This window comes from Rutilus rutilus (genome assembly GCF_951802725.1).
Source record: "Rutilus rutilus genome assembly, chromosome: 24".
Classification (NCBI taxonomy): Eukaryota; Metazoa; Chordata; class Actinopteri; order Cypriniformes; family Leuciscidae; genus Rutilus; species Rutilus rutilus.
The window spans coordinates 8,930,947-8,957,561 of NC_140228.1; the positions used below are offsets into that span (position 1 = coordinate 8,930,947).

The 26,615-nt window shown below is 36.5% G+C and overlaps 1 protein-coding gene across 1 annotated transcript; it reads left to right on the forward strand.

The window, feature by feature from the left end:
* Nucleotides 1–9,554: 9,554 nt before the first annotated feature.
* On the forward strand, nucleotides 9,555–25,812 carry LOC311283714 (asparagine--tRNA ligase, cytoplasmic-like). Its single transcript, XM_084398325.1, has 15 exons — nucleotides 9,555–9,757; nucleotides 11,585–11,667; nucleotides 11,760–11,825; nucleotides 13,064–13,156; nucleotides 13,258–13,347; nucleotides 16,110–16,188; nucleotides 16,354–16,424; nucleotides 16,924–17,010; nucleotides 19,060–19,281; nucleotides 19,800–19,999; nucleotides 20,861–20,996; nucleotides 21,214–21,327; nucleotides 21,420–21,551; nucleotides 22,706–22,837; nucleotides 25,239–25,812. The coding sequence occupies exons 1-15, from the start codon at nucleotides 9,724–9,726 to the stop codon at nucleotides 25,368–25,370; spliced, it is 1,671 nt and encodes a 556-aa protein (XP_084254451.1). The 5' UTR covers nucleotides 9,555–9,723; the 3' UTR covers nucleotides 25,371–25,812.
* The last annotated feature ends 803 nt before the right edge of the window (nucleotides 25,813–26,615 follow it).

Below are 26,615 nucleotides of genomic sequence, written 5' to 3' on the forward strand. Positions count from 1 at the left end.
AGAGAAAAAAATGTTCGGTAACCGCTTGCACACGTTTAGTTTTTCCTTTGATTTGTCTGCTATTTAGTTTTGCTACTGGATTTGTGGATGTATCCTCCTTTATCGCCCGGCTTTCGACTAACGTTACGCTCCCCTGTCTGCCATGTACAGAACCCGGTTTTGTTCATTAAATGTTCTGATCTGCCTTTGCTTTTTATGTTTTATTTTATTATACTTAAAATAAATTTGTATAATCGTTTATTTCGTTTTTTTTCCCACAAATGTATGACTTTTGGAAGTGCAAATTGATTGCCATGCAGTTTTAATAAAGTTGAATTAACGTAACATTCTGTCATTTTTACTCTTCTAAGTGTACACTTAGGTGTTTTGTTTCTAATTTACGGTTAGGCCCATTAAATAATAATAAGGATAAACAATATTTAAAAAGTATAGGCTATAATTATCAAACATCTAATTAAAAATTAACCTCAAAACATAACATGCTAAATGGGGGATATCTAGCATAAAAAATGTATTGTCAGAATGTCGTCTCTCAGTTGTTGAATTTCGCGCAGACGTTGCCACAACGTAAATGTGTTTGCTCAGCCCGATCTCATGAAAGTTCGAATACCACGAATTGTATTTGTAGTTCTTATGAAACGCAGTTTTCGCGTGCATATGATACGCACTTAAAGGGATAGTTCGCCCAAAAATTAAAATACGGTCATCATTTACTCACCCTCAAGTTGTTTCAAACCTGTATGAATTTCTTTTTTCTGCTGAACACAAAAGAATATATTTTGAAAAATGTCGGTAACCAAACAGTTGATGGACCCCATTGACTTCCATAGTATATATATATATTTTTTTCTACTATGGAAGTAAATGGGGTCCATCAAATGTTTGGTTACTGACATTTTTCAAAATATCTCTCAAATTATTTCAAATATTTTTTAAAAATTGCACTCTGCACCCCTAATCCTAACTAATGGGTTTACAGTGCGCAGCATATGCACGCAAAAAATATATATTTTTGGCGTATAAATGGTACGAGAAATTTAATTCGTGGTATATATACGCACTTTCATGAGATCGTGTTTCATAATCTGCTACTGGGCCGGCCCTCTGTCAAATTTTAAAACCCAGTGTGGCCCTTGAGCCAAAAAGTTTGCCCACCCCTGCCCTATACTGTAATGCAACGCATCACACATACACACAATATTCATATCATATGTTGATATGAACATATGATACTGTACATATGTATAATGTAATGTACATACTAATAAAGTTCTTTTCACAGGTGCTTGCATTCATTATAAAATCACTTATATAACAATCACTATAGCACAATAACAGGCTATTTTGTCAGAGTTTATCACTTCATTTGTTCTGAGCTGAGCTCTCAGTTTTGACAATTCAGCCACAATTCAGTAATGTGAAACCTGAAAATGGTGTTTTACAGAGGAGATTTGCAGTAAGCATTTTTTTTTTTTACCTATAATTTATCTGAACCCAACATGCATAAATACAATTTTTAAAAAGAAAAACATGACTCCGATGAAACTCGAGTCTGACCCATTTTTAAGCCCTGCATGTCAGCAGCAATTGGTGACTTTTTCAACCGGTATGACAGGCCAAAACCAGAGGCGAGAAGTGGCAAATAAAGGAGAGAAGTCACAAGACTCACCTTACTGTGGTCGTAATATAGGCTATTTGCAACGAAGATAAGTACGAGAATCGTTATATATTTTTTAATACATTTAATGACTTTCAAATACAAAATTATCATCAAATAAAGAATGACTAATTTAAATGTGAAAATATAAGCAAAATGTTTTATGATGTCAGCCTTTGATCGGCCTATATTTCCAGCACCTTGGTAAAAATAAATGAATAAATAAATAAAACAAAATAATTGGATTATTTTGTTTTATTACATAATAATAATAATAATAATAATAATAATAAATGAGATAACAACGTGATTGCTAGCAGATTAAGTTAAGCACCTGTCAGCCTGCGCTATCTAGAGCTTCTTGACAGAACTTTGTATTTCTGTCATGAAAACTCAGAGGCATAGTATTGGATATGATAATTATGCAACAGCTAAAAAGAAGACTATTGCTATACATTAGTAAAGCACATTTTCACTCTACACAGTTGCACGGGGTAATGGAAAAATAGACAATACAAGCGATATACACATACTTTTGAGAGAGAAAACGGCTGCTATCGGCAGATATGCATATCTGCACAATGAATGACACAGACAGAAAGGATGACAAACACCCCCCAAAACAGCAGATCTACCACCACATTTATAGCCTCGCTAATCCTGATTCAACTCATCAGCTCATTATACACATGAACGGCATTAACTTATTATAGGGAGACATCTAAATGTGCAGTGTCTGGGTATCAGGACCAAGACTGCACTGCATGTAGGCCTATGGTGCATCAGGCAAATAAACAAAAACATTTTTACATTGGATTAGGCAACTTTTCTGTGAATTTTAAGTTCCTAAAATGATTGTCACTTGATGTTGCAAGGTTATATATGACCATTCAATTTACATGGTCATCATAATTTGTGCATATTGCAAAACATATTGTTACCAATCATGGGTTGCCATAAATGTGTGTGCTTACTTGACAGATAACAGTTTTACAACACTATTCAGTTAGTTGGCATAACATAAATAAATGAGTAATTTTGATTAAAAAATCCTTAAGATGTTGGGTTAACTCAAAATTGTATATATATATATGTATAATGTATAATTTGAATGTATAATTACTTTAAATAAATGAAACAAATTATTCAAATAAACTTTCAAATATTTCTGAATGTATAATAACTTTAAAAAAAAAAAAAAAAAAAAAAGCTCGGAAAGCTCAAGAGCTGAAAAGGCTCATTATGAACAGAAGTAGGCTACTTAATGTGAGTTAACAGGTATGATTAAAACATCATAAATTACAATTATATAAATAAATATTAAGAATATATATAAATATAGTCATTATATATTAATTATTCATCATCAGTAGATCAAAATGATCACTTGGAAAGTTAGCGTAAATGTGGGCTATTTGGTGATTCAAAACTGTTTATTTATTTATTTTGAAACATGCCATGTTTGCATTTAATTAATTAACTCCTAGCCGTTTGAAGTTTAATTTTCTTATTATTACGATTCCTGTTTTTGCGTCCCAAGATTTAAAACCTCCTGAAATTAAAATTGATAAAGCAGCACTGATGGAACACACTCACTGAATCTAAAACCTTACACACAGCAGGGAGTCGCCGAAAATGCAGTTGCGAGTTCCTCAGGTGAAATGTTTTACTTTTTAAAAGTGTGTTTGTTTATAGAATGCTGTTGTCATTGCTGCAAACTCCCATTTAACTAGAACAAATTTTTAAAAAAATCGAATTTACATGCAGCCAGTAGGCCCCTCCCCAGTGTAGGCCCCTGGGCTTCAGCCCGTTGAAGTCTGTGCATTAATGCGCCCCTGCTTGCATTGACTGGAGATTGACGTGTTGTACACACCACCAAACATATTCGCCACCGGCATAACCGTCATCTTAATACGAACTGGATTACAAACTGGTTCCCCTCACAACACTATAGGCAGAAGAGCATTTTCCATATTCCACTTGAACATCCAATAACAGTTTCCCAGCACAAAATGAATAAAGTACAACATTAACATTAAACAACATTAAACACATTGTTATCTGTAACAGCAGCATTTTGAACACGTTACAGTACTATTACTTGTTAATAAATCACTCAATGGTCTATAGGACTTCAATATATTGCAGATTTGCTCACTGAATATAAACCACTCAGATCATTAGAATCGAAACGTTTATAGATACCGATGGTTCACTCAAAGCATGTTGAGTCTGCCTTTAGCTATTATGCCACCCAGAGCTGGAACAAGCTTAGAAGAGAACTAAGAAACTGTCGGTTCTTTCAAATGATTGAACTGACTTGTAAGTGTCCAATCCTTTCCCTGCTTCACTTTGGCTAATTCAGTCATTTTCACTTTTCCATGGAAATTTCTTTGTCTCTTTGTGTTTTTGGTTTATTCATCAGTGCCTTGTTTGACCCAGTTTCCCTGTATGTGTTTATTAGATACAGTTCACTCGTCATCTAATTAATTAGCTTATTAGTCCCTCGTTTGGAGTGGAGGTACGTCAATACCTTAATGAACCAGACTGATTGGGCATCCAGGGGACTTGCTTGTGAAAAGCTGGATCCACGGTCCTTCTTTTCTCAAAGAACCAGAGAGCAAGTGGCCTGAGACAAATCATGACATATCAACAAAAGTGGATGACAGTGAGGTTAAACACTCAGCCTCAGTGAATGTTGTGTGTGCAGTGGATGACACAGATGCTGTGAACAAATTGATCAATTATTACTCCGATTGGTACAAATTAAAGAGAGCCGTATACCATATACTGTCAAACTCGTAACATGAAAGATTATATAAAAAATTTACAGACAACATATGTTCACATTCATGGCACAATTCAAACGGGACCAGAAAATAATTATTTTCTCCCATTCACTTGCATTGACGATTTTTCAACCTAGAGGTCCAGTGGGGTTAGCGAAAGGGGCGGGACTTACCAGCTCTATAGAAATACACTCTTTCAAGTATAGAAATAGTACAAAACTAATTATGAAAGGTTCCTTTATTTTTCAGTGCATTTGTTTTACAATTTATTACTATCATGGGATTAATATTATAACTATTATTATGTAGTAGTGTAATGTAGACTGACACTGTAACTAAAAGAGGTTTGAATTTTTCTTTGTTTAATTTGCACACTGAATATGGGTTGGAGCTTTTAATTTTTAACTCTCAAAGTGCACCAGATTGATGATTGCCAAAATTGTTGCTGCATATCCCTCTGACACTGGGTAGTTGCGTCCCTGTCTATAGCCCTTGCGTTGAATACTTTTACATATATATATACTGTATGCTTATAGTAGTGGAACGAGTATAGTTAATGCGGGCGTGTACGCATGTGTAGGCCTATACCAAGGGTGGTCCGATTCGCATCCCTCCATAATGAAACGCCCCAAAATTCAAAGCACCTTCTCTTAAGTGTTGAGCATCCCCATAGCACCTGCAACAAAAAATCTCTGGAGCCGCCACTGGATGAGAGCTTGCATTCATTCCTGTATGAAGTCAATGGAAGCAATAATAAATGACAGACCACTTACCATTACAACAAATGACTCCACAGATCTTGAACCCTTGACACCTAATCACTTATTAATGAAAAGGTAACCAGCCTTACCGCCTGTTAATGTTTTATATATGCACATTGCAAATGGAAGCAAATTCAGTATCTTGCTGACCTATTCTGGAAGCGATGGGTGTGTGAATATTAACCTTTGCTCCAGGAGTATCAAAAATGGACTCAAGTAAAGAAAAATCTTTCAGTTTGCCATGTCGTCCTGATAATAGATGACTCTTCCCCAAGAAATGCATGGGTCTTTGGAAGAATCATGAAATTGTTTCTCTCCTCAAATATCAAGAAGTGTTTCTCTGCCACACAAAGAAATGGACATTTCAGAAAAACAGATAATGGACACTTAAAGTTCCTAAAGTGATGCATAATGTAAATATTATATCAGTATGGCTCCATTGGTTTTGTTGAAAAGGTAATTGTCAGTCTGCCTGTCTGTCAATTAGGGGCTGGAAGTGAGCCATAGTTCATATTTCAAAATGTATATTTTCACATTTTTATTATGTAAATTGGTATAATAATTATTTTTGTTAATTAGTAATTTACTGTAGTAATAAACAGTGGTATATGTCAAAACTTGTGGAATAACTAAAAGACATTCACATGTCCCATACACTTATTCTTTGCAGATTTTTGTCGTTACATTTTTTAGTAACTTTTTAATAATAAATTTAACAATGCGGAACTGATTCTAATTCAGATATTAAGGGATCATTGAAAGAGATGGTTGAAATGTGTAATAAAAGTGAAGAGCACACAATTGTGGTCAGAATTTAGAAAGGTTCATTTTGATTTATGTGGTTCTCTAAGAGTTCAAATTCTGGATGAGACCATATAGCTTGACCATATGGGAGCTAGAGCTGGAAGAGACTGGAGTCTGTCCAACAAGTGGGTAATAGGTAAGGACAGGCTGCAGAGAGAACAACAGGAAGTGCTGATGGGCCTTCAGCTTCTTTAGAAAGAGGAAGTTGCCATTTCTGTCAAATGTTTTCAACATGGAAAAGTTCAAGATTAAACAAGGCGGTCAAGTCATCAATATCCCTCAGTGAATGTAGACAACAACAACCCTTGCTGCAATAGAGCTTTAAAAGTTAACCCTATACACAAACTTTGTTCTTTCATGGTTTAGACATAACTGCTGCTCTCCATGCCACAATGTCAAAAATAATAATAATAAATTGCTCCAGCGACCTGTGATTTGGCCAACATATCATTTTATAATTCGCACAGACTTTTTAAGGCTGTGACTAAATGACAAATGCTACACTAACATTCTCTTCAAATACATAAAACATTAGCCTTATATATCGTGTTTCGTGAATAAAGAAAACGTTATAGGCTACTTAATCTGAATGTGTAGATTGTTTGATGTGTAGACACTGTAGGCCTCTCTGTGGCAGCAGAAACTCTTTATCCCCATCGTCCTGTGAAGATGAGCATTTGGTCGAGTATAGCCTACACTTTATAACACTATTTGTCATGGTGTATTGAGTAGGTTACTTACAACTGCCTGGGGTTCTGTTGGGACAGGAGGCTCCAACAGACAGATATTACCATCAGAACCTGTTGGGACCAACAACAACAAAAAAAAAAAATTTAATTTTTTTTTTTAAAATTTTTTTTTTATTATTATTATTATGCAATAACAAATACAAAACAACCATAAATGAGCAATAAATGAACATATAAACAATACACAGAAAAAGAGGGTTACATTACATAAACATAAAGAATATTAAGCTAGCTTAAATGATTGACACCAACGTAGAGTCTTACAAGCAGCAGAGTTTTTAGAATTCCTCAAGGAGTTCAAATATATATCAAAATCTTTCTTAAAAATGAAAAAGGAAGGAGTTTTCTTTGAAAACTTACACTTGTGAATATAAAATTTGGCAAGAAAAAGTAATAAGTTGAGAATAAATTTAAAATGATAAGGGTCTACTTTCATAGTCACCAAAAAACACAATTTTTTGGCTTATACAAAAGTTTACAGACATATATCTTTTAACAAAATTTGAAAAGTCACCCCAAAATATTTTGCAATACATACATTCCCAAAATAAATGAGTAATTGTCTCATCAACCTGATGACAAAAGGTGCACAAAGGGGAGATACTATTATTAAATTTAGCAAAATTATAATTAACTGGATAGCAATTATGAATAATTTTAAAAGATACTTTAACAACTTTATTAGATAAAAATAACTTTTTCTGAAGGAGCCAGAAATCTTCCCATACTATATTATTATCAAATTTGTTGTTCCAAAAGCTTACACAAGCAGGTAAAGAAATCTGATCCTTGTTAAGAATTGAGCGAATTTTCTTGTTTGACAATCTGCTGAAAGGAGTTTGATCAACAAATAAATTAGTGTTGTCAAATATAGGTGGAGAGCATAAAGGACCTTTAGGGCCAGGATTGACAATCAGGTTTTATACAATCAGGAATTGCCCCAAAAACAATGGCATATTCTCTTGGGGGGACTGGAAAAGAGAATTCTTGCATAAAGTGTTCATAAGAGAGCAAGACACCCCTTTCATCTAAAAGTTGACTCACTAAAAGTATATTTTTATCAAACCAATTGTTTAAAAAAAGAGATTTATTTTTGGTTGTTCCAAATAAAATAATTATGCAGAGAAAATGTATACTTATATATCAGGGACCAGCATATTAAAGTCTGTTTATGAAAACTAGAAAGAGTTAAAGTTGTTTTAGAAATGTCATAGTTGCAGCGCAACAAAAAATGCAAACCTCCAACTGAACTGAAAATATAATTTGGGATAATATTCCAAAAAGATGTAGGATTGTTCAAGAAAGATTTTATCCACTTAACCTTGAAAGAATTATTAAGAGTGGAAAAGTCCACTAAGTCAAAACCACCCATTGTCCGATCAGCTATCATAACACTCTTTTTGATTAAATGTTTTTTAGATTTCCAAACAAAGTTTACTATCATTTTGTCCAGCGTTCTAGAAATCTCCACAGGAACATCCAGAGCCATTGCAGGATAGATGACCCGAGATAACCCATCTGCTTTGGAAAGTAACACTCTACCTGATATAGACAGATCTCGCTGTAACCAAGAATTAAATTTGCGTTGAATAGAAAGAATAAGAGGTTCAAAATTTAGCATTGATCTTCTTTTTTGATCTTTACAAATAATTATACCTAAGTATTTCACTTCGGATTTGACTGGAATGTCACATACTTTATCATCAGTGGAATCTTTAATAGGTAAAAGTTCACATTTGTGAATATTAAGTATTAAACCAGAAGCGGATGAAAAGAGATCAATTATATTTAAGGCTACAGAAACTTGTTCTTTATTTTTTAGAAATAGAGTGGTGTCATCAGCCAATTGGCTTATTAAAATTGATTGGTTTGCAACAGAGATACCTTTCAGATTACTATTTTGAATATGGATGGCTAATAATTGCATAGGAAGCAGAAAAAGATACGGCGATATTGGGCAGCCTTGACGGATGCCTCTATCTATATTAAATCTATTAGTAGTACCTTGCTGTAATTTAATTGAAGCATTGGCGTTATTATACAAAGTTTGAATTGCATTGATAAAGTTTGGGCCAAAACCAAAAATATTCAAAGATTTAAGAATAAAAGGAAACTCAACAGAATCAAAAGCTTTATAAAAATCAAGAAAAAGCAAGAAACCGTCATCAGAGATCAGATCCGAATAATCTAAAGTATCAAGAACAAGTCTAATATTAATATAAAGTTTATAAACCCGACTGAAAGTCATCAATTATATTATCTAAAACACATTTAATTCTTTTAGCAAAAATCGAGGCTAGTATTTTGTAATCATTATTTAATAAGCTTATAGGTCGCCAATTTTCAAGTTGAGAAGGATCCTTTTGTGGCTTAGGGATCAAATTTATAACACCCTGAGTCATAGAACATGGGAGAGTTCCCTATAGGCTTTCTAAATACACTTGGAGAAGAAATGGAGAAAGAATATTTGAAAATTTCTTATAGAACTCTGTGGTCAGACCATCATTTCCAGGAGACTTATTAAGTTTCAGCTTGTCGACATTAATTAATTTTCTTTTAATAAAAAATAAAATAAAAAAAGTCACACAGTTAGTGGGGTCTTGGAGCCCCCCTAGAGGTCGGTGGTCGGCCCGGTGGTCAATCCGGCCTTGGGTTGAACTCGTTGCACTGTTGCACATTTTCCACATTGCCGCCTACTTTCGTTTACTTTTAAGGCGAGGCTTATTTGCGTCATCTTGCGAATGTACCAATCATAGATATTATGATGTCTATGGTACCAATCCCCAGCTGAAGCGACAACAGAAAGGCTTGCGCTTTTGCGCATGCGTCCTCAGAAGTTCGTGAGACGTGCGCCGGTGGTGAGTAGCGACAGGAAGAGAGACGGACCATCCGATTAACGCCGCGTTTAAAACAACTGCCGAACCGAGCCGGACAAAACTCATCTGAGGTCTAAAGAGCACAATATGGCGGACGAGGGTGTCGGTCAGATGTCGATCAGTGAGTTTGATGATGATGGAGATGAAGATGCTTCTGCATATTGTCTGCAGTGTTGCGTCAGATTATGCACTCTATACCATACATGCTGTATTTTATTTATGCATAATCCAGTGCACACTATACTATACTATAACCTACTATATAGGGATGTGTCCGAAGCCGAAAATCATGTTGGGAAAGGAAAGGGCGTGTATAGCCTATGGAGCCTCTAAAGGGAATACGAAATGGAAGTAAAAAATATATCTATTTCAGTGCTTTCTTTCGCAAATTATATAGGTGGGTAATAATACTGTATATAATTTGCGGGCATCTGGGAACCGCTATTAGAAAGCAGAGTAGGCCTATTGAAATCGCTTTTGAATGCGCTCTTGTTTCACTTTAACTTTCACTTTTGAGATTCGCTATCACTACTCCGTGTAGGGAGCGGCAGTAAGATTAGATATTCATCAATGGCCCTTGGGATCTGACAATCATTCACCATTGTCCAGTCTGCCAAATCTCCTTACTTTCTTCATGTGGTCAGACAGGGGTGTCCAAACTTTTCGCAGGGGGGCCGGATTCAATTCTGTGGACACACGAGGGCGCGCTAACTTGTATGTTCACCAAGGCTACATTTATTTAATCAAAAATACAGTAAAAACAGTAATATTGTGAAATTTTATTACAATATTTTAAGTAATAGGTACATTTAAAGTAAGAGTGATTTTATTTGATATTAATGCTGTAAAAATACAGTAATAAACCGTTATATTGTGAATTTTAATAATCAAACTAATATAAATGCCAATAGCAGTTCGCATCAAACTGGATTTAGGCTTCTGGCACACCCCTAGTATATAGGATAGGTGCTTCTCAAGCGGAAGGCTGTGTTCTTCCTAGTCCAGTCCTTCAGAGGCTTGTAGGTTGTTGTCCTCCTCAGCATTAAACGCTAGAATGAGACAGTCTAGTAAGTGAGTGAGCAGCAAGGATGCATCACACATGTTCCCGCCCCCACCGTCACAGCAGGGAAATACTATTAAAACTTCATTTTTGGAAATACTTTGAACATAACATGCTTTATAAGAAGATAAATCTCTCATCTATACGCTCATAATGTATTTAGTCATAAAGTGACAAGATCTGTCAAGTCTAACAGGTTCAGTGTTGTACATGTGCAATAACCTGTTGCTTTTAAATATAAATGCTTTACAATTTTGTGAATAAAAACGTATATGTTGATTAATCAAAAATAATCGGACTAATCAAATAATAGCTTTAATCCTAGTGCCAGGGATGGGTGATGCCAAACTGTTTTAGTTTGATAGCGATACTTTTGGTTACAAATTTTAAAATACCAATATCTATTTTTTTTCAAATGTGTATGTGAATTTTTTTTAGGAGAACACATCTATAATGGCTGTTTCAAAAGTTAATATTAGCACAATAAAAAAAAAATTGTAACAACAATAGGTGTAAAAACAATTCTTTATTTTACAGAAATATTGTGATTAAATAATTGATTATAAGTAAACATGAATAAAGTTAAAATTAAATCAAACTAAAATACCAACAACATAAAACAAGCTCATTTTGCACTTTCTTGAAATATATTCTTTTTCTTCTTAAAAAGGCCATAATAGCTGTTTAGGCCTAATGATTTTTGAATATCGATATATATATATATATATATATATTAGTACTGCAAAATCGATGTGTCCATCCCTACCTAGGGGCCTCAGTGGCACACTAAAGCTACAGACGTTGAAGAACCTTTTACAGCAGTAAAGTCTTCTGTGAATCTGCTTGCAAACTGGTGAATGTTAAATCTGCTGTTGTTTGGTCCTGCAGAAGAACTGTACGTGTCTGAAAAACATGGCAGTGATGTGGATGGAGATGGATCCGAGCAGAAACCCTTTAAAACCCCACTCAAGGTGCTGTGAGTTTTCTCTGCAATGATATATGATGCCATTTTCTGTGTTTTGTTTCAGCTTTTTCTCATTCATATATCTCTACATGTTTTCAGGCACTGTTGTTTGCGGGACAAGAACCTTTTCCAGTTATCTATGTGGATTCGCAGAAGGAAGGAGAGGTGTGTAAATTTGCAGTTAACAACTAACTAACCGTAACAAAAACAATCATATAAATCTCATAAAAATAATTATATAAACATAAATGAGTATTGATTTAACAGATTGGTTCCTGACATACACATACACTCTGCCCAGCAACTACAGTGTGTTACTACTTCCAAATTGACAGTTTTACAGTTGTAACCAAGCATCCGTTACTAATTCTAAAATGTCACCTTAGATCTAGTAACGAAGGAATGTTGAGTCGCTCCAGTGAAGCTCAATGTGTTTTGTACCTATTCTGAGTATTATTGTGAGAGAGAGAGAGATCGCCTGAGTATTATCTGCATCTGATACAGCATTCATTCTTCAGGTGGATGTCCATAATATTATATTCATTATAAAAACAATCAGTTTCAACATCCTTTTAATGGTTGAGAGGATTTCCCATGACAGCTAAAACAACTTCCTTTGTTTAAATTCAGTCCCTTTCTTTTGCAACTGACTTACTCATAAAGTCTTTGTTGCCATCTAATGGTGTAATAATGTAACTTTCACAGAAGTCCATATCACTACCACTAATGGACAATTTCTCAATACCAAATACAGCATATCATTTATGTAAAAGTAATATTTATTGAACAACAATATTTAAATGAACAACAATGGACATTTTAAAAGACAATAGGAAGTTTAACAATTGCGAAAGCAGTGCTCTAGGACAAGATTTAATTTAAATATAGCCTAAATCTAAAATTAGTAAAGTTAACAGCCCTTAACCCAATTTCATTTGCCCAGGAACAAGTAATATATTAATAAGAGCAAAGATTGCCCATTTCATACATCCAGAATTAATTATATCTCATGTTTAACCACTGTAAGAGCCAGCGGTAAAGACTGGCCAACATTGAAAAAAGTGTAGGGGGTCTGAATACTTTCTGAATGGACTGTATATATATAGTATTATACTATAGTATAGGCTATAGATAGTATTTTGAAATAAAAAATAAGGAAAGGTTATAATTAGCTATAATGTATCTGTTTTGATTATTTGACATTTTAACAAGATGAAAGAAACTAAAATGAATCTTAAGTCTAACATTGTCACACGTGCATTTTTGTTGTCATTTGCTGCATTCAAAATTAGTGTATATTTAATTAATATTTAAATAACTTGGCAAAGTTTTGTAGGAATAGCAATTAACCTGTAGCATATTGGTCTTAATAGTTTGACATTATGGTGTGTTTGTGTTGTCAGCGTTGGGCCGTCATCTCTAAGACTCAAATGAAGAGCACAAAGAAGCTCTTTAATCGAGACCAAGTGAAGAGTGATAACAAGGACAAGAAGGAGGTACCTGGAACATTCTGTGATTATAGACCAGTAATTCCTGTTGTATGTATCATGTTTTTTTTTTTTTTTAACCTCTGCCTGTTTGATGTCATGATTGACAGACTGAAGATGCTGAACGCAGAGAGAAGAATCTGGAAGAAGCTAAAAAGATCGTCATCGAGAATGACCCCAGCCTTCCTGAACCCAAAACCGTGAGTGTTTTCTTCATACTTCCAGATTATATAATAGCTCTGAGTTACAGTCTCTGGTGGTTTTAGGAGCAGTGATGGGTGTAAGTAATAATCAGCTGGAAGTTTGCATCTCTGTAAACTTTAAATTTGAGAATTCTGAGAATTTCATAGTTTTGGAATTCTGAGTTTCCATCTTGCAATTCAGACTTATTTTCCCCCCCTCAGAATTCCAAGTTTACATCTCAGAGGTTTGACTTTGACTTTTTTCCTTGGAATTCTGAGTTTATACACTGCCCGGCCAGTCACTGTTTGGATTTTAATTGGCATATACTTTAGAATCTATGATCAAATCATTATTACAGTGATTCTAGCATGTATTTTGTCTGGCAACAGTTCTTTTAACCCTAAAAGATGGAGTGTGTGGCTTTTCATTTCTCTATCAACTTTGTCAGGAGACGTATTGTGGCCATATTCCAGGATGCGAATGCCAAAATTTAAAGGGTTAAAATTGTCAAATAATGGTTGGTAGGGAGCATGAAGAATCATTTTCACACATGAATTGGCACCTCTGAGTCCTGACCTTAATTTCATTAAAAGTCTTTGGGATGTGCTGGAGGAGACTTTACAGAGTGCTGGACTCTTGCATTGTCAATACAAGAGCTTGACCAAAAATTGATGCACCTCTTGATGAAGTAAATGTTATTTCCATCAAGAGGTGCATCAATGTTTGGTCAATATACTCTTTTTATTTTTTCTGCTCCAAGAAAGAACACTTCCTGAATGTAGCAAACATCAAACAAAACTTAAATCTGGACCAATGTTCCCTCTAATTTATTATAATCTAATTTATTATAATCTATTAATTTCTATAATCTGAAACGATTCATTTCGACACCCCTAATTTTAAAGGGGTCATATAATGGTACATGCACTTTTACAAGTTGATTGTACTGAAACGTGTGTTGGCAGTGCCTGTACACAACCATCATATAATGATAGAAATCCATCCAGTGTTTTTTTTTAATCTCCTTATATGTTTTCCCTTGTCTCAAATCGAGCCGTCTGACCATGTGACGTCACACGGTCGGACGCCCCTCCCACGATTGTTAATTGACAGCAGCGTTTCAACACAGACCCGCCCTGAGCGAGCTGTCGTCATAGTCCGCGCGGACATTGTTGATACGCTGGAGCAGAATGGCGTCTAAGCGATTGTGGTGTTCTGTTCTTGGGTGTAATAAGGAACACAGCAGTCATTTTGATGTTCCTAAATCCGAACCGCTGAAGACGCTGTGGCTCACGATCAACGTCAATGCTTTCATGTTTGCGCGAATCATTTCTCTCCAGACTGCTTTATAAACGAGGGTCAGTATAAAGCTAAAGTAAAATGTTTTTCATGACCATTAGCTGTAACATCAATCTGTCAATGAACTAACTTATACATCAGTAAACACATAGCGTTCGTATCTCACTACTCTACCCTGCCAGTACATACAAAGATAGATCAAAGTGACATTACGTTAACCAACCATTCAGAAACGTCCTGTTCGAGCCTTAATTGTCGAACTTCTTCGGGGCCGTCATCTTGTTCCGGGTCCGACTCCGGTTCAGATTGAGACGGTTGCACAGATGTGTCCTCAGAGACTCCCGCTGCCACTCTTTCTCCAAAATATTCCCTCAACTGTTGTCAAGGCAACACTCCACGTTAGTGATGCGCGGGTCGTCTCATAACCCGCGGGCCCCGCGGGCCCCGCGGGCCCCGCGGGTAGCCCGCGGGTCGGGTTGGGGCGGGTCAAAAAATTGTCACTTTATTTGTGGGGCGGGTTGGGGCGGGTCATTAAACAAAATAAAATAAAAATCCATATGTTGCATGCAATGTCCAGCCTATATTAAATATTTGGGAATATCAATCTAATCATATTTTAGTAGGTTATTTGATAAGGCCGTAGCAATGCAACTTGCGTGATTTCCCCAAACCTTTGGCGTCACGTGACACAGCTCGCGCAAAGCAGCTCGCGCCAAGCAGCTCCCGCCACCAGCCACAACAACAAAGACAGAGAAATAAAAGTGAAGATGGAAGATGAGGTGCGGGAGAAATTGAGGTCGGGATTTTACATAATTAAAAGAAAAAAAGGTGAATGATGAATTAGATGAATACAAACACTGCTTTGTAAATATTGAAAATGTTTAAATCATTATTAATATGACCTGATTTATGGTTCATATTCAGAATCGTCTGTTATTGCCAGTTTACAGGGCGATGTTTCCAAGCACTTTCAGGCTGAAATAAAGGCTGTTTTCATTTACAATACAATGCCTAGTTTGTCTATTTAATGGTCGCGGGTGCGGGGCGGGGCGGGTTGTAAAAATAGATACAGTGGTGCGGGGCGGGCTGAGGCGGGCCAAATAATTTCATAAAAGCGGGACCCGCGGGTTGGAAAAAAAGCCGACCCGCGCATCACTACTCCACGTGTGTTGTGTCAAAACGCCCCACAGAACAGAGGGGCGGGGTGAGCAAAGCTCATTATCATTTAAAGACACATGCACTTAAATGGCGTGCTGAAAACAGAGCTGTTTTTGACCAGGTAAAATTAGTGTTTTCTTACAATACTAATGAGAATTTTTAATTAAATTATATTACAAACTTTTCATTTAGACCCTAAAGAATCATATTAACTTGTACAAAAATGGCATTATATGACCCCTTTAACGTAGGCTGTGAAGTCGATATGGAAATAAAAGTCTGCCTTATAGAGATTTTCTGGTTTGCTTTCTGTCACTCTCAGGTGAAGATTAATAAACTGGAGCCGCTCAGAGAAAAGAGGGTGAAGGTGTTTGGTTGGGTCCATCGGTTACGTAGACAAGGTGAGCAGATTTGGTGTGTTTGTTCATTCAGAATCGATTCTGTCTTTCTCAGCTTTCTGACTGAATGGCTTCTGTCTGAATCTCACAATATTTATAAAGCTCAGCTTCAACGAAAATACACAGTATACATTCCATTTAAAATGTATTTGCTAATTATTTTCTCAGGAAAGAACCTTCTGTTTATTGTGCTACGTGACGGAACGGGCTTCCTGCAGTGTGTTCTCACGGACAAACTGGTACTGTGTGTGTGTTTGTCGATATTTTACACAATTATAAATGTGTAAATCAGTCCTATTTACTCTGTTAGTTATCAGTGCTTTTAGTTATTAGGATTAAGGCTAGACGTGTTAGCAATTTTAAAAATCATGTTATAACATGTTAGCTACATGGTAAATCATACTAGCAACATGCTTGCAGTGTGTTAATTCATGTTAAAAATAAGCAATTCGTTAAATCATGCTAAAACATAATTTTGTTAAAACATTAACAATGTGTTAAAATATTCTATCAACTTGCTTGAACATAGCATTTTATTGACTTTGAGGCTTTGTCAAACCTACATCAACTTTGTTCACCTAATCATCTAGTTGGAATTTGTATTTGCTCTGAAATGTGTTGTTTATATTCAGTTATCTAAAACAGCTGTGTTTGATGATATTGAATGTAAGAAGTGAAATACAGTCAAAGTGTAGCTCAGATAGTTTCTGAGATGATGGATGTGTGTGTTGTGTGCAGTGTCAGTGTTATAATGGACTGGTGTTGTCTACGGAGAGTACCGTCGCTCTGTACGGAACTGTGAAACCTGTTCCTGAGGGCAAACAGGTGAGAAATTACCCTGATTAATTCATTACCATCAGTGTTGGGGAAGCTACTCTGAAACTGTATCTCGACAAGCTACTCGTAATTTAAAGTAGTTAAGTTGCATTTAAGCTACCCTTCTGAAAAAGTAGTTCGCTACACTACAAGTTACAATCAAAAAGTAGCTAGCTACATTGAAACTACTTTTCTTTTTTTCTTCTTTTTTTACAATGACATTGTTACAAATAACTGAATAATTGTTAATGAAGAATGTTATAAGTAAAATATTTGGGGTTTAAAACAACTTTTATTTCAATTTTATTAAACAAGTATGATTAGGGAGAGTAGGGTAAATTCAGGTTGATTGGGACACTTTTTCCCAGTCATTTTAATGGCAAAAGTGTCCCCATCGGATCCACACAATAATAAAATATAGCCTATGGGCCATATTTTAACGATCTGAAACGCAAGTATCAAGAGCGAAACGCAAGTAACTTTGTGGGCGGGTCTTGAGCGCTGTTGCTATTATACCGGCGGGATAAATGACTCTTGCGCCCGACGCAAATCCAAAATGGGTTGGTTATGGGTTGGTCCGAAGTAGCTTCATTATTCATAGGTGTGGTTTGGGCGTAACGTGAAATAAACCAATCAGAGCGACATCTCACATTCCCTTTAACAGCAGGCGCGCTTGTTCCATGGCGGATTGCTATTATAACGGCAGATTGGCCAGGAGCGGTTCACAGCCGAGGAGACCGACGTTCTCGTCAGGGCCGTAAAAGACAGAGAAGTTACATTGGGGATGGGAGAAACCCACCCAAATTAGCTTCGGTTAAACAGGCGTATAATAATTTGGGTAAATGTGTAAGCTAGATTTATGCCTATTTTTTCACATCTTCATGGACACAACAATGATTGGAACAACCTCGTGTGTTAATATTTTTCCTTGTAATAATGTATCGTTTTCTAAAAATGAGAACTGCTGTGTCTGTGTGTAGATGAGAGAAGCAAAGTGTATGTGCGTTGTGCACACGCTACATTGATTATGGCCAAGCATGCGCCCTTAAAATAGCATATGAATAACATGCGCAACGGGCGGAATTGTTTTCTAAACCTGCAAAATAGCATCAGGGAACGTTTGCGCCGAAACACGCCTCCTCTTTGCGCTGAACCGCCCCCCGGGAGCGCAAGTTCATTTCCTAATTTACCGACGTGCGTCTGTGGAGGGAAAAGTCCGTTGTGCGCGGGTGCAAAATAGGAATGATACATGCGTCGGTGTACAAAGTCAATTGCGCTGGGTGCAAGATAGGGCCCTATATCTCAATCTGACTGTCAAAGTGCAAAACTGCTACAACTGTAACATCAATGCAAGAACAAAATGTATGCAATTTAAATTGGAAACACAGGAGAAGTAAAATATGCAGGTTTAACTCACAGCATATTCAATATTTATTGTGAACGGAGCCGCTGTGAGACGCCAATCATGAGCTGCTCACAGTGCGCTTTGCTTGAAATCCTGCTGCAACCAGCCTTTGCCATGTGATAAGCGCTCTACTATATCACAATTTTATTTTCTGTTCGATTAGTGATCTTTTAAGTTTATTTCAAAACTTTGGTGGGACAGATTAAACTATGGCAGTTCATCATTGTAATTAAATCAGAAATAGAGCTGACATTTGATATAGAGTGCAATAATCAGTTTGTGATCTAGTTAGTAGAAGACTTTTAGAAGACAGTTTGTGATCTAGTACTAGTAGTAGTACTCTTACAGGCTTGCGACTCGTCAGAACGCAAAATGGAATGTAGCTTTTGGTTGCGCTACACCGCTACTTGCTGGAAAAAGTAGTTTGCTACTGGAAAAGCTACACTGTTTTAAAAGCAGAGCCGCTACTATAACGCTACTTGCAGCTAGCTAATCCCCAACACTGTTTAACATTAATATGATTTTAATATAATATAATTAATATTTTAACAGTTTATCAAGATGAAAGTTTGCTCACCCTTTAAGCCTTTCCCATACTTATTTGAATTCCAAAACAGAAAAAGAGTGTGTTTTTTTTTGGTCCTTTTTGAAAGGCTCCGGGCGGCCATGAGCTGCACTGTGATTTCTGGGAGCTGATCGGTCTGGCTCCGGCGGGAGGTGCTGATAACCTGCTTAACGAGGAGTCTGACGTGGACGTGCAGCTGAACAACAGGCACATGATGATCCGCGGGGAAAACGTCTCCAAGATCCTGAGAGTCCGATCCACGGTCATGCAGTGTTTTCGGGATCATTTCTTCAGCCGTGGTTACTGCGAGGTCATTCCCGAAGCCATGCACATGCACACATTAAGCACAGGCTCCTTGATAGTTCACCCCAAAATGAAAATGATCCAAAATTGACTTCCTTCTTTCAGCTGAACACAATCAGAGTTATATTAAATAATATCCTGGCTTTTCCCAGCTTCAAAATGGTTTTTGAAGCTCTAAAAAGTGCACCTATTATTCATAAAAGTAATCCATACGACTCCAGTGTGGGATGGGTTTCTGTAAGAAAAATATCTATTTTTAAAAATGTATACTATAAACTATAATCTCTGGGTTCTGGCAACAGCCGTACACGTGTCTACGAGAGAGTCAAGTTCCAGCAGAAGGGCGACCTCTGACGCCAAGTCTTAAAAAGTCTCAAGATTGTTTTTTTTTTTTTAAGTCCTATTTTTGGGGCATAGACCACAAAATTAAATTTCCAACTTAATTTGTTATAAATCTTGAATACTCTGGAGTACAGATTTAAGAGATGTTATTAAATGTGGAGGTGTGTTTGTTGTGGTCCTCAGATAACTCCGCCCACTCTGGTGCAGACGCAGGTGGAGGGCGGTTCCACCCTCTTCAGTCTCGATTACTTCGGTGAGAACGCGTACCTGACGCAGTCGTCTCAGCTCTACCTGGAGACCTGCATCCCTGCGCTGGGCGACACCTTCTGCATCGCCCAGTCGTACCGCGCTGAGCAGTCGCGCACCCGCAGGCACCTGTCCGAGTGAGTCTGGAGCCATTTACTGAAATGTGTAATGGAGTTTGGGATGATTATGAATTTTTGTTTTAGAAAGAAACCTCTTCTGATCACCAAGGCTGCATTTACTTGATCAAAAATACAGTAAAAATTGTGAAATGTTATTACTATTTAAAATAGCTGTTTTCTATGTTAATATATGTTTAAAATGTAATTAGAGAGACACCGATTGGAATCAGACGGTTTTTCACATGATCGGCCCGGACTGGTGACCGGCCGGTCAGTCTCATCCGTTCTGTCGCCAGCGGCACAGACAATAACGTACGGAGCAGTGCACATGACATGCATGAAAAAAACTCCCTCATTTTACTAAATCGTATGCAAAATATTTGCTTGTTTGTATGATGAATAGTTTTACAACGCATATACTGCATGGACATACAACTGCATGTGTGATGCACGAGAACAACATGAGAGTGAGTAAATGGACAAAGAATTTACATTTTTGGATGAACTAACTTTAAAGTTAGGCAATAGTCATTTTGACACACTTTGCGACTGTTTGCATTGATCATCTGAAGTGCATACATGCCGGATTGAAAGCGCGAACATTTAAATCACCATATCGCATTTATTTTTAGCAGTATGCTTATTCAAAGCATTTTAGATGGTTTATTCTTATCATTGCATTATTAGTCACCCCTTATTTAGAATCAACCCTAATTTAGTCTATACAGTTGCAATCAAAATGATTCACCTCTTTCCAGTCACAGAGCACTTTATTTTGAGAAAATACTGTAACTTGGTGCAGTTTGGGGGAAATTATATTGTTTGATATTTTATTTTAGTCCCCATAAACCATAAAAACCAACACGTGTGTGTTCTCAGGTACACCCACATTGAGGCTGAGTGTCCCTTCATGACTTATGAAGACCTTCTGAACCGGTTGGAGGATCTGGTGTGTGACGTGGTCGACAGGGTTTTAAAGTCTCCTGCTGCGCAACTGCTCTACGACATCAACCCAGTACGACCCCGACCTCACACAACGCCATTATATGCGTCTGAGTATCAGTAAAATATTATACAGAGGTTCTGGATGTTACTCAAGCCTGGAAAATTCATGAAATTGATACATTTTAAAAAGCATTGTGAATATTCTTCTAAAAATTTGTACAATATGGATCTTAAAATGTCAAAAGTATGGAGAGACTGGAATCTGTACATTACATCTATTTTTGCAGGACTTCAAGCCTCCCAAACGTCCGTTCAAGAGGATGAACTACCCTGACGCCATTGTGTGGCTGAGAGAGCACAACATCAAGAAGGATGATGGGAGATTTTATGAGTTTGGAGAGGTTTGTTATGATGAGTCTCATACATTGTTGCTCAACTGCGAAGAAAAGTTGAATTATAATGATATTTGACTATTTGTGTGTCATTTCTACAGGATATCCCAGAAGCCCCTGAGCGTCTGATGACTGACACCATTAATGAGACCATCCTGCTGTGTCGATTCCCGGCTGAGATCAAATCCTTCTACATGCAGCGCTGCCCTGAGGACCGTCGCCTCACTGAATCGGTCAGGACCAGACTTATTAACCTGTCATAACCAGCGTAAAACAAAAAAATCCAGTAATAAATGATTTTTTCCTGTCTACACCAAAGCCATTGCATTCAATGAGATTTCACTGTGGGCGGAGTTACCAGCCAGGCACTAAATGAGGCGGAGCTAATAGTGATCAGACACTGGCTGAAACAAAACGTTTTACAAGCAACTCATTTTAGGTGATTTAATGATCAGTTGATGGCAGTTATCAGTTACTGTCACTTTTTTGCTATCCCATATTTAAGTTATCATAATTCGAAAGCTCAAACACTCAAAATTCATTATGTGAAAACCATTTTGAAATTGGACATTGCGTTACCATGGAAATTGTACTTTAAAACCTCTTAAAACTAAATTTTTGTTATCTTTACTATATTTGGTTAGACGTACGGCTAAGATTTTCCTGCAAATCTAGCAATTTTCAAGTCCAATCTATTTTTGTAAAATATGCATTTTTCTATAAAATATAAACGTTAAAGTGCCGCTCTTATGCTTTTTTGCATATTATTCCTTTTCATGCAGAGTGTAATAGGGCTGCAACTAACGATTATTTTATTTTAGAATCGGTTCAATTTTTTTATTATTTTTTTATTAAATTTCTTATTTATTGACAAAATACACTACTCCACATCCTGCCCAATTCTGTCCTTCAAACAAACGTGTCAGCTGAGTGCTATGAAAACATACATAGTGAATATATCTACCCTTACAAAAATTAAACATGGTTTTACAACGAATAAAAAAGAATAATAAACAAATAAATAAATAAAACAGAGTTGCTGTAGTTATTCCATGTTAACCATAAATTAATCGTGGTTTTGCTTCAAATCCATAGTTTCATTATGGTATTTGTGTGTGGTTAATCAAATGGTAATCAATAAACCAAAAAACATGGTTTTACTATAATAATGGTGGGGTTTAGAGAGACTGAATCCTTAAGTGAGCTATTTCGGACAACAGTTGATGCTGCAGTGGATATTATTTTATGACAAAATTTGTGTTTTTTTCGACCTTGAATGCATGTAAACCTGTTGTAGGAGACACAACTTTCCGTAAATGAGTCTGTAGGAGAGCAGTATTCAGCTGAATTGTGTTGTGCATGGCTGATGTGTTTGTGTTTATGTCAGGTGGATGTGCTGATGCCCAACGTCGGGGAGATCGTGGGAGGCTCCATGCGTATCTGGGACTCTGAGGAACTCCTGGAAGGGTATAAGAGAGAGAAAATCGACCCCACACCCTACTATTGGTACACTGACCAGGTAACCGCCTTCTGCCAGCAGTTCATATAGACCAGAGGCCTCAGCAAACTTGGAAAGATTAAAATGATCTAAAATAATACAAAATTATTTAAAAATAGACAAAGCAAGCATTAAAGGGGTGGTTGATTGCTATTTCACTTTTTTCATTTTAAATACTGTGTAATGTTGCTGTTGGTGCATGAACAGTATCTGCAAAGTTGCTGCGCTGAAAGTTCAACGTAAGCGGAGATATCGTCTTTTAAAAATCAGGAAGTTTAATGCCTACAAAAACGACTCGAATGGGACTACAACGAGATACTTCCCGGGTTTTATACGTAACTAACCCATACATTTACATCAACCCTCCCTCCGGAACATGTTCTGCTGTCGAAGAGGAGGAGTTATAGTGGAGAGAGCTGTAGCTGTCAGGTCTTCTGTGTTCAGGCTTCCTACAGACACTGTAGTTCGTCAACAGTGGTTAAAATTTAAGTTTGATTATGTTCCTGACAATTACAATCGTAGTTTAGCTCTCTGTGCTGCGCATTTTACGGAAGACAGCTTCCAGAATCTACACGAGTTCAATGTCGGATTCAACAAGAAACTATTACTCCAACATGAAGCAGTTACAGCTATAAAACCAGAGGCAGCAGTTGTTGGGCCACAACCTGCAAGTAAGATTTAATCATTTTAAATGTATTTGCCTGTATAATTTAAGACGTAATGTTTTAGTTTTATCAAGGATGTAAAAAAATGCCAGCGCTGGCTTTAGTATATGACAGATGCGTACAAACATTTTGGATCCGAATTTGTAATATGTAGAAATTTTGTAAACGTATTTTCCATGTATACTTTATGACGTAATTTTTTGATTTGATCAAGAACGCAAACCAATGCCAAAGCTGTTTGGTTATAGTAGCTAGTTAGTTCGATGTTATTTTGTGTGTATAAGAAACGTGTACAAACTTCAAAAAATGATCGCAACAGCAAACTTCAGCTGCTGTTATCATGTAAGAAAACGACAAACTGAGTAAACTACCGGTAAGTTTTGTGAATAGTTAAACGGTTGTTCATTCTATCAATTAAAAAACGGTATTACTCAGTCATGTATTCAGTTATATTAAATGTTTAATCAGGGGGAAACCGTATCTCAAAAGCTAACAAACAGTAGCATTTTCAAGTATCAGCGTGTGGAATTTCTTTGAGAAAATAATAATAATAAAAAAAAATTACCATTCAGAAACGTTTAGTAAGAGCCGTGTTTGCGGAGGTTCTGCTTGACTCTCTTCATCACCGCTCTCTGGGTCTGATTCTGGCTCAAACTGATGAGGCAATATTGACACCATTACATTTGACCGGGTCCGGAGCACATGCAACTGTCGCCCGTAAAGGTAATGGGCGTGAAGATTCCGGACGCAGTTTAGCCAATTACAACACACCGGCCGAACTAACCAATCTGAGCTCATTGCCTCTTTCTGAGGGAGTGGTTTCATAGACTAAGGAAGTCAACCGGTCGTTCAAATGACAGAGGAGGAAGCGGCTTACAATAAAGGTGAAATTTATGAAAAATAAGGCGTTTTTTAACAAACGAAACACGAAGACATGTTATATTGCAGCCCATAAACACAATCAAGCAAAGAAAAAAGGCAGTAAACCACCCCTTTAAAACGAGCAACTTCAGAACAAAAAAAAATGGGAAATGGGGGGGATGGGAAATAATTGTATTCATCAAGGAAGCATTGATTGATTTCTGAAGGATCATGTGACACTGAAGACTGGTGTAATGATGCTAAAATTCAGCTTTGATCACAGGAAAAAATTACAGTTTACAATATATTCACATAGAAGACAGGTATTTTAAATTGTAATTATATTTTACAATTTTTACAGTATTTTTCAGCAAATAAATGCAGCCTTGATGAACAGAAGAGACTTCTTTCAAAAAAACATACAAAATCTTACCGACCACAAACTTTTATAAAGGTGTACATCTTAATATTTTTGTATTTGCCCTGAAGTCATCTATATAGTGGATTTTTTTTGTTTCGAAATATCCATTGCTGGCAAGTAGATTAACAAAATATATATATATATAATGTAAAATCTAAATCTAGTCAATAATTGTAATGATATAATAACTAAGCCTGGTTTGCAGGAAGAATGTGAAATCATTTTCATTTACATGCAGCAGTATAATACATAATAATAAACAGCAATATTTGCCTGTATATACAATATTTTAATATATGAGTGACATAGTTTTTGTCAGATTTATTTATTGAAATGGCTTGATCACAATAATGCAATTGAACTTGACAAAAATGCCACCAAAATCATCTTGAATATTCAATGTATCAGCCAGCCCTTTGTGATACCACATTGATTGAAATATTCACCTCTAAGTGTGTAACATTGTGTGTTGCAGAGAAAGTTCGGCACGTGTCCTCACGGTGGATACGGTCTGGGATTGGAGCGGTTCCTCACCTGGCTCCTGAACCGCCACCACATCCGTGACGTCTGCCTGTATCCGCGCTTTATTCAGCGCTGCCGGCCTTAAGCGCATCCACACACACACTGCAAGAGACCAACTAGGAGATCCCATCACTCACACTTATTGCTGGAGAGAGACCATATATAAATAAATATATTTCTAATGTTTGAAGATCTAATCAAAAGATGGTTTGAAAGATGATTCAGTGGTCCATTTTTTAATAGATAACAAATACACAAAATGACAGTATATTAAGCAATAAAAGTAACATACCTTTTGATTTTCATTAACTTTCTTATTAGAGAAATCAGATATATAGAGGTTTAAGACTTTAATAAAAAGGTTAAAGAAAAGCAAAATTTACTTTTTGTGTATAAAAATACACATTTCTGATCAATTAATGGGTCCATGTTATTCCATAACATAAAGTGATTGTCTTCATAATGATATTCAGATATAAGAAATTTCACATTACAGAAATAAAGGTTTGTGAGATTTTAATGTGGTATTAAGTGTTCTGATCTCATATTTGCAAGCAATAGACAGTTGAGGCAGTGAAACAATCCTTTTGATAATAATGTGGCCAATAATTCTTACCTAAACATTCTGTCATCAAACAAGGATAAAGATTTTATGTTAATGACAAACTGACAACAACAACAATAAAAACATTTTTAAAAAACTTTTTGTTGATTTGGTGACATGAAAGAACACTTCAGGGAAGTGACACTTTAGGGATGCGTTGTGGTCGTGTCAATTAGGAAAGAAAATCCCCTCCTTTAGCCCTATCTTATATCCTATATATATCATTACTAAAGGTAGTAATTGATATTATGGACATTAAATATGAAGGCCCTAACCTGCAACAAATACAGGAAATAATAAAGGGGAAAAAAGAAAATACAAAAATAAATTTAGGACTAAGTGTGTGTGTGTGTGTGTGTGTGTGTGTGTGTGTGTGTGTGTGTGTGTGTGTGTGCTAAATGTCTCTCTGCATTAGAGAACCTTTCAATAAACAACTTTCTAGCTTTCCATAACAGAAACATGGCTCTTGATCAAACATATCAGAGATGATTACAGTAAAAAATACATATTGATTCAGTGCAAAGTGATTTCACACAGGAGGAATGCTATAGGCCTACCCTCATATCAGGCTGGAGAATGCTATAGAACCCTTGCCAGAGATTCACTTCCCTCTATAAACCATTGATTCCAGCCATTACATTCAGACCTTTAGTTCCAAATCCCCTCACACACCAGATCTGGCACCAGTAAAGCCAAGTCAGTAAATCCAGCACAGGTGGGAGACTG

Excerpts from the sequence above, each read along its gene's own strand:
- LOC311283714 (XM_084398325.1), top strand. The coding sequence starts at position 9,724 with ATGGCGGACGAGGGTGTCGGTCAGATGTCGATCA. Across the intron at positions 9,758-11,584 it reads TGTCGGTCAGATGTCGATCA|AAGAACTGTACGTGTCTGAA; the intron begins GTGAGTTTGATG and ends TTGGTCCTGCAG. Across the intron at positions 11,826-13,063 it reads ATTCGCAGAAGGAAGGAGAG|CGTTGGGCCGTCATCTCTAA; the intron begins GTGTGTAAATTT and ends TTGTGTTGTCAG.